We start from the raw sequence: 15,293 nt of genomic DNA on the forward strand, positions 1-15,293 counted from the left end.
TTCTAAACTTTAACAGCTGAAGGTACGCGAATCATCAACAGCTCCCATGAAAATATTGTTTTATAACAGTTTTATAACATTTATTGATGAATATGCAAACTTAATCGATATCAAATCGTGATCGAACTTAAATAAATACAAACACATTCCCTTCCATACATTTTATAAGTGTAAGAAATTGTTGGAAAACATCAATTATTGTCGGGACTTCATCAATTGTCGGGACTTCATCAGGGCTTATTAGCTTCCATGTTGTCCTTTATCCAAGTGGCGTATTTGCTGGTTCTGGTGTAGGCATCAGGTTGTCCTCGAGCACACGGAAGATTCCACGAGACGATACCAGTAGATTTGTTGTTGCAGGCCAAGGATCCACCAGAATCACCCTGAAATCGTGTTCAGTTAGATCTTTGCTTAACAGAGAGTGGAAGGTGGAAAACGACAAAATATTTATTATGAGGAAAGATATGGCTTTTTTTATATTATACCTACATATACCAATGACGCTACACCTTTTAATGTCTGGGCCTCAGATTTCTAAGTGTATTTAGAAAATAGCACCGAAATTACAAAATATTTCAGTTTTTCTTTAATTTAAACACTAAACTCCAATTGAATTATAAGCTATATCTGCTAGAAGTGCCTAAGAGTATTGACAGTGGCTCAGTCTGACAGTGAGTGAGTGAAAAAATTAAGAAGGGGTGACTAGTTATAACTCTTAACGTACTGGTTCAAACTGAATGAAATTTTAAATATGACGTACAATGTTGGCTCACATATGCTAATAATTCTAATTTCACCCGCAACGAACTTATCCCCTATATAAAATAAAGGATATTGTATTCGTTGCACGACTTTGCCCCCAGAGAATTACTTACTTGGCAAGTACCTTCGCCGTTCTTATTAAGAGTACAGATGTGGTTTTCAGTAACTGGGAAGGACTTTTCAAAGCGTCGTATATAATCAGTGTTACAGGCTTTCTCGGATATAATTTTTACGTCCAACCACTGCAATTTGTCGGGGCTCCTTCTTTGATTTTGCTGGAATAAATTTCAATTGCATTTGAACTCAGCAAAACTTGAAGCTGCAAAAACTTGTTAATCATAGATTTTTTATATAACAGCTGGGAAACGGGTAGAAGGACCACCTGGTGTTAAGTAAGCCGTTTGGGCACAATTTGGTTTTATTCCTGTTTACTACAAACAACAGATTTATAAAAAAGCTGCCTGAAAAGCGCTAAGTTGTTGAAAGGGTGTCGGGGTGATACAATCTGAATCATGTTTAGAGAAAAGTTAAGATGCTTCTTCATTCCCAAGATTTTACTTACGGTGGTGAATCCCCATCCGGATAATTTACACTTGTCCCCTGGTTTGGGGTCTTCCGTGGCTATTTCGATAGGTTTAACCCTTTCTGTGAATTTAATCTTCTCTTTGGTTCTCAACAGAGCAATATCATGTACATTCGGTCTATCGGTATATTTTTCATGTTTTACTATTATTACAATTATTAATACAAGACTTTTTGTTGTTTGTTCCTGCCAAAACGCTTAAGTCCTTTGCTTGAACACTGAAAATATTGTTCATATATATTGAAGAATTTACTAAAACAGTTCATTTAAATTTATTTAAAAATACTTTGTAATTTAACACAAATCAAGTCGCTGAGCAATCAATGTAAATACAATACTACGCTTACTTTTTGAGGCAATGTGCTGCAGTGAGGATCCATCTGTCAGCAATGATGGCGCCACCACAGAAGGGGAAGTTATTTTGATCTGTACGCTGCAGAGATACTTGGTATGGCAAAGCCTTATCTGGTGCGTCTGTCCCACCCACGACGCGTCCAGCCGCGTCTCCCCCCGATGCACCTTCAAGGCCATCGCTCTTTGATATTTCTGCAGCTTTAAAATGGAATTTTTATTGACTTTTTAAAAGCTTATCTTATAACGATATATAGACGTCTTTTTTGGGCCATGAACTTAACCATTATTTACCGACCGAAATGGTATGATCACGATGAAGTCCTGATATGTATTGTATTGTATTATCACTTAGTAGCTGCCCCCGCAATCTGTATGTCGCTTTAATAATCTTTTTTCTTATTCTAAAAAGAAAAAAGAAAAAAGTTCCTCGAACTGTCTTAGAATTTTTGTGATTAGCAACATATTTTGAGTTTCTCATATATATTATTTACATATAGATATAATGTATAAGAATTAATAAGTAAAAGGCAGAAATACTTACCAAGAGCCGCCCCGCAAAGCACAAAGGCAAATAGGAAATAGTTCTTCAAAGACATTTTTCAGATTGTGCTTTAACTATAGAAATTCTCGAATTATATAGAAATTAGATAAGTAATGGTGTGTACACAATGCGAATGAAATTAATTATTACTGTTTAGTTTTGTCATAAAATAAACTCCATGCAAAAAACTGTTCCGTAGGGAGAGCTCGGACAGTAACTTTCGTTCGGATGTAAGGTAATGGGCCACACGCCTGTGCTTTGAGTTACATGTACTGAAGTTGTTTGAATTTTCTAATCTTATACTTTATGCCATTTTACAAAGACGTGCTGGATACGAGATAATAAAAGTATCAAAGTTTCAAAACGTAGCAGATGGGAACAGGAACAGTATACAACAGTATACATATGGAGCAATGCACGAGAAACGATGTAAATAACAAACAATTTCCAGTTGTGCTATATAAAAAAAATATTACTTAAAAACGACCAAGTTGGATCATCTCACTGTTTTGTTTATTTTAAGGTAATTTATATATCTTAATTAAGGATATTGTAGGTCTTGCTGATGTTGTGGTCAAGATTTTTAATTTCCTACAGACGGACACGCGGACTCACGCTAATTAATTATTACTCGTGCGCAATACAGAATGTGTTGTATACATAAGGCCGTATATACGGTTTAAATAAGCTTAAACAAAATAACAGATATATTTAGTAATGAATTCTTATCTTTTTTTAATTTCCTGCTAATAAATTGTATTTGCCCATTAATTTATTCTATTAGAGTTTTAATTATAAAAACAATTTCAGGTTAATTGTGTAATTACGTATGAGAAAATTAGATATGTTTAGGTTTATTTAACTTTTGAAACAGCGATTAGATTTTAAACTACTTTTGAATGCATTTGTCGTGCTCTTTAACAAGACTGTGGCTATGGTTTCATTTATACAAACCACAGAGGGTTTCTAATGTAACATATCATGATTTTATTATATTACTAGCTGCCCCCGCGAACTTCGTTTCTCCTTAATGTGGATTTAGTTAGCCTTAATACCGTGACACGAAAGAATAATTTCACTGTGCTATCGTCACTATAATTTTAATTTGATTTACACTTCGGTCTAAGTAACACGTGGTTGGCTATGCTAACACCAAAAATTAAAAAAGTAGAAATAATTGAATTTCACGGTATTTCGTTCACTACATAATAAATTTAATATATACTTTAGCCTCAATAACACGTGGTAATCATGATATTGAATTGTAGCTTATATGACACGGTTAACGGTTTACCAAAGCAGTGCCATCTATTGATTACTTACTCAATCCAGTCGAAAAGTATCGACATCTGTTAGAATCTTTTGGAGTTAACAGATAATTGTGACTGTCAATTAATTATGGACAAATAATTTGCAATAAAATAAAATTGCAACTATAATTAAAGATCTAAAGCTATCCTATCTCTTAAGTTGGACCAGACTGCTCACGGTGTGCCAATTTAATTTAAAATCGGTTAAGTAGTTTAGGAGTCCATCGCGGACAAACATCGTGACAGGAGATTTATATATATTAAGATTATGTAAAATAAACGAAAAAAAAATAAAAATAAAACCAATATAACACGGCTAGGATTTATTATTGATGGAACTAAAACTACTTTATTTACAGATAAATATGTATTTGCAATATTCTTAACGAACATAGTAATTATAATCTTTAAAAATTCATTATTAGAAAGTAAATAAAATCCATTGGAAACCGAACTTAAACCAAACCAAGTCTCGAGTTAAGTTCGGTGACAGTTGTTGTATGGATATGTTCAGATATATATGTTAAAGCGGTGATCAACGGAGTTGTTCTCTATAGAGATTAGAGACGGTTAGACAACGAGAGTATGAGGTATGATGACTGCGACACTGTTGATATCATTATATGTTCGCAAAATGAGTTTACAGTTTTTCGACATTATCGTTAACGTACGAAAAATAGTGTTGCTTTTTCAAATTAATTTTATAACCAAGGTAATATATATTGACATACGTGTTCTTATAATTAATAATACGTGTATTACACTAGCAAAAGTCATTTGTAACTTCAAGGCTGCCTTCATAAATGAAATTAGTAATGCATAATTTGAAAATGAATTCATATCATTAAAATTGGTCCCTTTCATGTCTTGCCATGTTGTTGGACTAAAGAATTGTTATTTATTTGGTGTGAATATTTAAGGTATCGATTATCACACCTTATTATCAGTACAATTTTTTTGCAAATAATTTATTATTATTATTAAAAACGATAATATTGAAAACGTATGTTAAAAATGTTGGCCGTAAAAGTCGGCGGCGGTTTGCCGATATCCATGTAATTTTTGTGGAGTCTTTCCAGACCAGATGAAGCAAAGTAAATCACACCGTTATTCAAAACGGGCAGCACTTCTGACCTCACAAATTTTAGACCCATATCTGTGCTGCCTGCATTAAGTAAAATGTTTGAAAAAATTGTTCGTGATCAATTACTGGTACACTTCAATAATAATAAACTTATGCATAGCCAACAATATGGTTTTACTAGAGGTTGCTCCACATCCGATGCTGGTATTAGTCCGAGATTATAAATGCTTGGGAAAATTCTCATGATGCCATTGGAGACTTTTGCGATTTATCAAAGGCTCTGATCATCACGAAATCCTAATCAAAAAACTTCTACACTCACATTGGCGCGAAAGCGCTAAAACTTATGGATTCATACCTGAGCGATAGAATTCAAATGGAACGATATAACGGGGATCGTCTATTACAATGGGTGTACCGCAAGGCTCCATACCTGCTCCCTTCTTATTCCTGGTCTATATATTATGACCTACCATTTCTTGTAAAGAAGCTTTACGAGATAGCACGGTTTGCTGCTGACGCTTCACTTTTATTTAAAGTGTAACAACGAAATCCATCACTTGAGAATGTAAATAGTGCCATATGCAGTATAGTTCAGTGGTTTGATAGAAATAATCTTAAGCTAAACGAAAAGAAGACTAAAAGTATTAAATTTGTAAGTACAAATGTTAAAGAAAGATAATGAGAGAACTGCTAAAAGGCTGTAATAGCGTCATGATAAATGAGTCTGAAATATTTAAATTCATTTGTAAAATATACAAAAGAAGAACCTGAAGAATTAGAAAATCATGAAAGTCACAGACGTCACACATACAAACTTTTTCGAGCATACAACCCGCTGGTTCTCTCCTTGCCATTTCATGTATCTGACATAATGTAGACTAGATATTCTTTAGTCCACTGAAAACTACATACAAACTAGAGTGTGAACTCTACATCCTGACAAACGAATTACTCAATACGAAGTTGGAGTGTTTTACAAATGCTTTTAACCAAACATCCAACATAAGCAAAGGTTGCTGTGATCAGGTTTAACGTGGCTGGAATTTATCCAATTGATTAAAGAATGCTTCGAAAACATGTAATTAAACTCAACATCAGTTCAGAATCAAGTGCGACAACGAAGATTGAGTGAACTAATTGACAGAGTCAGACAGTCAGGGTCAAATTGCCACTTCTATTCGTAAAAATCAAACTGATACTGAAATGACTAATGTACCTGGTTTTCCTAAAATAATAACTTCTTAGCGAGGTAATAAAAAACATTTATCCAGCACACCTATGAAATATCAACAGAAAATACAAGTGCAGAGGAAAATAAAGCTACAAGAAAATGAAGTCATAAAGGAGTCAGGAGTTTGAGGAGGAACTTGTTATTTATAAAAACCCAATATGAATTAATAAGAGATGAGATCATAATGGTAGTACCTTAAGAACCTAGGCATGAAAATACCAATTAACTATAGGTAGAATTAAATGTAATTTAATATTTGCTAAAAAAAATCTTCTTAAACAGCAGTAAATTTCTTACCTTAATATTGTATTTCATTTTATTTTATGTATTCGAGTTTTTTTTACTCGCCGTAAACTAATAATTTCCATACACAAAATAATCAATGTTTATCTTTAAAAGAACATTATATACTACTTGTTTTAAATGTATTGGCGTTTATTTTTCTATTTAAATGATATCAGTGCCAATATGCTTATAACGCAGAAGTACAATAAGGAAGGAAAATATTAATAATTAAGAAACCCACTTTTCCATACAAACAAATTGAGGTCAATGGGAACTAGCCATTGTATTCTTACAATATTTGTAAAAAACAAAAAACATTATTGTGGCCAAACGGCTCAACATAATTAGTTAAAATTCCACAACCACAGGTTCCCAACTAAAGTTGTAATAATAGAATTATTAAAATACATTTCTTATTACTAAATTCATCCTTATAACTACAGTCAAAGAACTTCTCAATTTATTTCAGTAGCCGTTTTCGACATCGTTGTACGCTTAAAAAAAGATTCACAATCACTGGCACAATCTATACAATATTTAGTTTTTGGAATAAGAAAAAAACATTATTGTGACCAAATGGCTCAACAGATTTAGTTCAAATTTTGAAAATCGTTTAAGAGCGTTGAGCTCTTGTGCGTTATCATGGCAAAGTGAATACCAACTAAACAAATTGTATGCCTTTTTTCTTGAAGGAACGTGCAGCAAGATACACCAACTGTATGTACGTCGTGCAGGTTTTAATAAAACAGAAGGGAATTTGATAAGTTGTATATTTTTGACCAAACGTTCCGAGTCCCCAACCAAAGATGTAAAAATAAAATTATTCTTAAAACAGTCCTCTTGCGTCCTCCTCTTTTGTTGTAGTCTACCGCCCAGGTTGTACACTTGAGAAGATTTCGTTGGAACAAACCAATAAAAGCTAAATCGATGCATCTGAAAAATGAACACAATATTACAATCTATTGCCGTATAAACAGTTTCGATAAACAAACAAAGACTAATTATTTTATCTTACGGTCGAGTTTTGCTTTCTCAATTAGTATACCTAGAAGACCGTTGCGAGCCTTTGTAATAGCGAAAACTTATTCTTTATCATCGTCTTCTTCTATTTTATGTTTCTGCCGATGTCGCAACATTTTACATTCATCGGCACATTTGGATGTTATAGCTTTTCTGAAAGGATAATATTAATTTGTAGTATCTGCACTTATAATTGTAACAAGACTATAAAAACAGAGAATATCTGCGTATTTAATTTAGATATATCAAATTGAAAAATGACATTATCCAAATTTAGGAAGGACTTTACAGTTGTAGAGCCAAACGACTAGGATTCTCGGGAAATGAATAATTACATAAAAATATTTACCTCACAATATTTTCCGGTACACCACACAACAGTTTTTACAATGTCGTGGACAAGCTTGGGGTCCAATTTCTGATTCGCCGCTTTGTCGGGGAACGCGGGGGACCGTTTCCCGCTTAAGGAATGCGTTGCGAGAATGCTGCGAAGAAAGTAATACAGATCACACACACACACAGTAACACAGCACTTTTTCATTACAAACATTGAGTTATATAATTTCGATGCACAGATAATGAGTACTTACTGGCGAGGAAATACGGTAGATTCCTGGTGGCCATGGTGTAGGAATGCCACTTCATTGATGTGTAAATTTCCATCTAAAACATGATCATTCCAATTGCATCATCCTCCTAATTGATTAATAGATATAAAACTAACCGAAAAAAGTTAGATGGAAAGAAGAAATGGAAATCTCAACGTATTTAATAATAAATAAAAATGGTTACCACATCATTTCCAACCGACTCCATCGCCTGTGAAGACTCTTCACTCACACTCTGGTCTGATGATTCCTGTTGTAAAGAGATTTCATAATATTTAAGTAGTTTTCTATTTAGTTAGTTCTTGTTAAACAAATGTTTAAATTTTTTTTTATTTGAACATTATATGAATTAAATATTGATGTACCTTATACTTTTGGTTATTATGGTTAAACTTACTGAAGTGCAACTGCGAGCCCTTTTACGACTCGTCGTTGGGACTTCCTGCTCTATCGTCATCGAAGAACTGGCCTTATGAATTGTCACGGTAGAAAGCCTCGATGAGAAATGCAGATTTTCTGTTTCCTGAAACGTGGCTGGCATACCACCATTTTAAATTAACGTTAGCAGACATCGGTTTAATGGGACAGAGGACTTTGCCATAAAGACTGAGTTGTCTCGTCTAATGCGACAGGTTTATTACGAGCTGGCCAAGGGAACTAACACCAACTGAATATGCTTAACTAAGCATTTGGATTTCAGTATGATCCAATAAGACATTTAATATAGAATTAAAAATATAATAGTAACAGTAAGTACTTACGTGTCTCTAGAGGACATTGTATTCCGGTTCCCCGAAGCTCTAATAATGCTTTGGCGGCGATTATTTCGGCGATGCCCATTTCTACACGAAAACAATAAATATGAATTTGTTCTCGAACCAAAATAGTCATTCAAGATTCTTTGCGTTTAAAATTGAGAATACTTTTGCCCTCCGACCTTCCGCAGACTATTTAGTTAAGAAAAATACACGGGCAACACTCTATATTTCCAATTTGATGCACTGATTTAGGTTCATAAGTAGTGTCATTGGTTTACACAAATCATCACTTTGCTAACGCACTTACCACTCAACGGAGTCAAGCTGATCGATTCCTTCATCGCCAACAGGGCTTGGACGGCGGCTATTTCGAATGATACCAGAGACATTCTACAAATATTTGTAAATTAAGGAACACAAAAGTATTATACATACATCATATACTTAAAAAACATTTTGAACAGATTGAACATGCCTAATTCCGAAAAAAAATATTTTAAAGACTGCATTGTTTACACATAGTTAATATTGGTTAATTTAAGTAAAACAGAAAAATGAAAATGACTTCAAATACAATTTGACGAAACTTGCACTGTTTTTATCAAAATAATTTCCAAAATTTAAAATTCAGGGCAACGTTGGCTTACAACTTAGTTGGCACTGTAAATTTGCTATTAATTAGTATTTGTCAACGGAAAGATCTGTATTATGGATAGTACTTTGGCACCTCATATGGCTTATAATAGCTTATAGCAACTAATAGATAAAATTTAACCCTACATTTAACGAGAAACAAATACGACAAATAAAAACAGAACATTGTTAAATGTAACAATTATTTAAACTTAATGTAAGGTAACGTTTTGGAGAGATTTAATGATGAAAATTATACAACTCAATTCTGATTAATACATAATTGTAAATGTAGTATCCTTTAAACATATAAATATAAGTCCCGTAAATAAATTTAAAAGTACAAAACATATTGATATGATATATTGAATAACTTTAAAAAATTATACACTGCTACACGAAAATAAACCTTAAAATTGAAGTTTTTAAATATTTAATTTACAAAAATATAAACTAAACAAAGACCCTTAACTAGAATACTTGATGTACTTACATTAAAAAGTTAAATCACAGGCAAACAACTGAATCAGCTCTGCTAGTTTCAGACCTTTCACTCCGATAAGCTAAAAGACACTAATCGAATTTGCAAAAATATTAAAAGCGAAAACAAATGAAGGGGGATGATCATAGTTAAACATAGCCTCTTTTGTTTCTCCCAATCGCGTGTTTACCTGATAGAAAAGAGCGAGACGCAAGAGGTAATGATATCATTGTATTTAATTCTTTGAAATTACATAATCCCTGTCCCAATAAGCATATTCTTCAAAAACATTTTTAATTGTTATTACAATTGAAAATACTGTGTAGATGGTTGGTTTTATGACCCCAGATTATATTGATGCTATTTCTGTGAATTAGGATTTACTTTCATTTTTGGCCGTGGAATATTTTAAATGAACAATGAACATTTTCTAGACGAAACAGCCACACTTAAACATTGATATCAAATAAAAAATGGTTATCAGAATAGTTCCTATTTAAGGATTATTTTCATACACTTCTCAAAGTTTCAACCTTGTTGATTACAATGGAACGGATATCAGTTTAAAATCTAATTTCCCTCATGCTCAGGAGTGCCTATGTCAAGCGCAATATTTTTAAAACCAAGGTGTTGCTTACATTTCCAATGTCAGCCTTCCTTTGCATGTCTACTGTTAGTACAATTTAACTTCAGTACCAGTGAAGAATTATGAAAATGTACTTGTTTTTGAGACAGAAAATCTACCAATAAAACATTTGGTCGGTCTTTCATACGATGTCATATGTTTTAGCCAACGATTTCGATACAAATCGGGATTGTAAGTGTTATTGAAAGCCCAAATCACAAATATTAATATCCGATTGATCGGATTAAGATTAAGATTAAGATCGGATCGGAGCTTGCCCCTGATATTGTTAAGAAGTTGTGTATGTGGTGTACGTGAAAGTGTTGACGTAAGTATTTTAATTCGTTCTTTCATTAGCCTCGTTTAATGAATTATTTTCGGTGTAGGTATTATCTTATTAGTAATATCTGTAAAGATAGAAGGTTATGTGGGAAATCAGCATAAAGAAATGAGTATTTTTCTAAAAAGTGAACAAACAATAATTTGTTGCTATGAACTTTTGCTAAATGTCTGATCTTTTGGGAGCCTCCAAGCTATTATTTTTATTTGCTTGTTACAAGTTACATTTTGGCTTATATCGATCGTTTTAGTAATTGTGGTCTGTTAGTTCCCAAGAGGAAGATTGCAACTGGAGAGGAATCCTTAGACAACGATCTATGACTAATCAATCTAGTCCAATTTAATCCCGAAAAGGCAGAAGATAAAAATACTCTTTGTTGCTACTGCTCTTTTCGAAACCACTATTCTTAAAGCCGCAGCCAGCATCGTAAGGATTGGCGTTGATATACTGAACAACGTTCAGTTTCGTGGTCATTTGGAGGGAAAGGCTAAAAAGCCTCCAAGAAAGTTGGTGTGCTCAGCATCACTTGGCACTGCATTTATCATGGCGAGTGTTCTGAGGGGTTGTTTGAATCAGTTGAGTTTCATCATCTCACGTCGATGCAGGATACGTAATTCCACCCATATCACCTCGGCGTTAGCCCTTTCATTAAATAGCTAGGCAAATATGAAATAACTTGAATTGTTGACGTTTCATTACTAGCCAGCCTGTTCAGTTCAGTTTATCGACATTCTGTTTTCAAACGGCATTATAGCGTCGCTCTTGATTTCCAAAGGACATATTATCTTACATACACGTAAGTACGTACTTAGAAGTACGCGTACGCGTTAGAAGTTATACTTCTTTGGAGTAACAAGATCTTTTCAAAATTTTAATCTTTCATCTTATTCTACGTTTGTATAAAAAACAACAATAACGATAGAAAAAAGGTAATTAATACATTGAAAGTTTTATTATAACGCATTATCTAGTTAATTACAGTTTATTTAAATATCACAAACTCTAAAATGTTGACTATAGCTCACTTCAGTGTGTCGGTTTTTTGTGATGGTGTGTGCGCGTATTAAAGTGATTTACTCTCTAAAGAAATATAACTTCAATAAAGAATTTTATGTCAAATGTTTCTTATTTCTCCTATCACACGAATGGCCAAAGCATTAGTCGGCCAGTTTGTTAAATGTTGTTACAAATGCAACGGCTGACTATCATGTAGGCCGCTAGTAGTAAGTATAGGCACTGCTATAGTGCGAACGCTGCACTATAGCAAAAGAAAACAAGGATTAATACGAAGCACATTTATTACAAAAGTCTGAAGCTGGGACTTTATGTTTCTTGTAAATGTATGTGCTATTTTGATTTTCGTTATTATTGACATTAAATAAAAGTTATTGATGTCCGTGGATTCTCGTTCTACAAATACACTGATATATCAGTGTAGATATCGTGTAAATAGTGTATATAACAAACAAAATAATTCAAGACTTATCAGTAGGTACTATTAAAATAATATTATAATATTGTTATATTATAGCTTAAGTTTGTTACTAATATTAGTATCATCAATAATCAACTGTATAGAAAAACTAACGTTGTATAGAAGGATGCGTACAACAGAACGAATTTTATTATTAAAGTTGTATTTTGTCGTTAACTGTTAAATTTATAATGTATAAAACTGAAGATTACCTAATTTAACCGATACAATGTAGTAAAGCATTTTCATTCTTAATATTGAATTCATAATCATAATAGGTTATATATTATTACATTAACACATTAAAAATATTCACTACAGTGGCTTAGTTCTACACTAATATATATTTAGAAAGAAAAGAGTTTTTAATTAGTGCTTCATTAGGACAAATGAAGATAACATTTACATATCTCTAATTATTTAAATATAAGTTAACTATGTAGCTCGCAGATATCATTATTAATAATAAAAATGTGTGCCTGTACTAGTATGTGTACGCACGTAAGAAATGAAACTTCTTTATGACCTTAGTTTTCGAAAAATTCTCTTCTATATGAAACTGTACAGATATTGGTTAAATAAAATAAAATAGAATTACTACTATCATTGTTATCGATCGTTATTTTATATTTTTGTTATTAATGGCTTCGAATTTCTTCGCGTCAACCGTGGTAGGGACAAGGAAAAATGGCGTGTAACGGAAAAATGTGACAGTATTTTTTTTCCAACCCGATAAAGAAGTTTCACTTCAAAAAAGGCGGCGTCTAGTGATTGTCTGTACACTGTTACATGTGAATGAAAAATGAAGCTGTTTTTGGAACAGCTGGTTTTAAACTATTCATTTCAATAAAGATTATTACTTTATAAATAGTTTTTTGTTACCTTCCTGTCTCCTACCTGAAAATAGTATTGATTATGAGATTTTTAACCAACGTTATTGATAACTGTAACTAATATAAGTATTATAAATGATACGGACAATTACTAAACATCTTATCCTTAATAATCCTTATCCGTCCCTATCTTTATCCTTAATAAACATCTTTTTGTCTTAGGCACGACTGCCCCATGTGCAGAGGCTGTTACAGCGTAGAGATATCAGCCTTCCAGGTAGTCCTGGAATGCGAGGCTGTGGCTAAACAATGAATAGAAATTATCGGAGCAGTTCGCTTTGAAACCTGTGAAGTGCCCAGAAGACTTCTGTACATCTGGAAGGAGCTAGGCTAAATTAGCCAGATCTTTACGCACAATGGACCAACTATGAGGCTAAATGCGGCAAATGAGTCCACCAACCGATACCAACAACGATACCAAGTATAATGAATTATAAAAAAACACGCAGATATATTCTACGCCACAAAATATTTTAGTTCTAGATAATGACAAGTTTTTAATACATGTCTTTACTAAGACCAATATCACTTACTTATTTCTTATTAACATTCAAGAGCTACTCAAATTGAATACATTTAGAGGTTTAATTACATTACTTATGACAAGTCCGGACATCATTAAGTGGTGGTAGGCCTAATGTTCCTCGTGTTTCGTAAAGAACGTGTCTATTACAGATACCGGCAAATATCTTGACGCAGAAGCGATTTTTGGTATCACTTGGGATGCGCGGCGGCGGACGAGTGATGTGTCGATAGCGTGATTGGTAAATCACACACTACACACTGGCGTGCACGAAAAGAGATCGTGTGGTAGACTGAGTTACCGACTAATTTTTTATTCTGCGAGGCGATGATAGTGAGTCCGAGGATGATGATGAGCATCATGATAACCCCATCTCGCATGAACCTAGACCAAGCACTAGCTTAGACTCTGCTAATTACCTAATAGAAGGAATATCTTTTTAAGACGATGATTAAATATTTTTTTTCCAATCATTATTAATAACATTTGAAATTGATGACGAGCTTTGGGGTGAAGGGAAACATCGTGAGGAAACCTGCAGGAACCTGCTTCACACCACCAAATCAGTGGTGCGTGTGAAGTTCCCCATCCGCACTGGGCCCGCGTGGGAACTATGGCTGAAGCCCTCTTGTTCTGACAGGAGGCCTGTGCCCAGCAGTGGGACATATATTATTAAGAATTACTACTATTAATTTATTATTAAGAAATACATAAATAAATATATTTTTTCATTTTTTTCTGGTGTTTCCTGTTTTCCTGGTTTCACTTAGCCCGTTTTCATTAATTGTTATCATATTTGAGAAGGTTTTAAAACTTATATTTGTCAACTCACAATAATATCTGATAAGCACTAACATACTACAAAAATTAAAACTGACTATTTTAAAAAGTTATCTTCTCCCTTGCTCATAAAGTTTTCCGGTATCTGTACTACTAGTGTTAAAACTTCATTTCTATTATTGCAAAAGGCGAAACCTGTTATTCGGAACGCGATATAAAAATATCATAATTATTTTAATAAAAAAACAATTTTGTTGCACCCTCGGCACCTGCAAGAGCCTTTAAAAGGTATACTTAGGTGGGTAGCGTTTAACCAAATGTAATTCAGGGGAGTGAGCAGTTGATGTTGAGAGTACATTGGGGATATGTCTTCAAAAGTTACATCGAACCGCATTTGATGAAACGTGTTTATGATGACAAGTTACGTTGGAAACAGGAAAATCAAATGGCACGTCTGGCGTCCAAAAATACTGTCAGCAGCCTGCGAGTTTGGTGAGGTATGGGGTGGTGGGTGTCCAAACCACCTTTGGCCATTAACAGCTAGTATGAAAAAAATACAAAATGTGTGCGTGTACGAACGATGGAAAGGATTATCTACTATATGCAACTTTATAGAAATTGGTTAACTAAAGTTAAATTAGATATAGTTTAACAAAAGGATTTTATCATCATAGACATGAATACAAATAATACATAATTTCTTAATTGTTATAGAATTATTACTATTATTGTTATCGTTATTATATATTTATGTTATTAATGGCTTCGAATCTCTTCTAATCAACCGTGGTAGACACAAGAAAAAGATGGCTGGTAACGGAAAAATGTGACGGTAATTTATTTTCCAACGCCGATTAAGAAGATTCACTTCAAAAACCCGCTGTAAAGAAGGCAAAATGGCCGTTTAAAAACTTATTTTATTTGAATATAAGCTAATATTATGTCCTGATACACTTATTACCTAATTATCCTATGTGTTATTAAATATATTTTACAGTTTGTATG

General features: G+C 33.3%; 1 protein-coding gene across 1 annotated transcript; it reads right to left on the reverse strand.

The window, feature by feature from the left end:
* Positions 1-230: 230 nt before the first annotated feature.
* On the reverse strand, positions 231-2,343 carry LOC123718763 (trypsin-4-like). Its single transcript, XM_045675541.1, has 5 exons — positions 2,241-2,343; positions 1,693-1,897; positions 1,511-1,563; positions 1,325-1,383; positions 231-383 (listed from the first exon to the last, which is right to left on the reverse strand). The coding sequence occupies exons 1-5, from the start codon at positions 2,293-2,295 to the stop codon at positions 231-233; spliced, it is 525 nt and encodes a 174-aa protein (XP_045531497.1). The 5' UTR covers positions 2,296-2,343.
* Positions 2,344-15,293: the final 12,950 nt, after the last annotated feature.

The sequence above is a fragment of the Pieris brassicae genome, chromosome Z (genome assembly GCF_905147105.1).
Source record: "Pieris brassicae chromosome Z, ilPieBrab1.1, whole genome shotgun sequence".
Taxonomy (NCBI): domain Eukaryota; kingdom Metazoa; phylum Arthropoda; class Insecta; order Lepidoptera; family Pieridae; genus Pieris; species Pieris brassicae.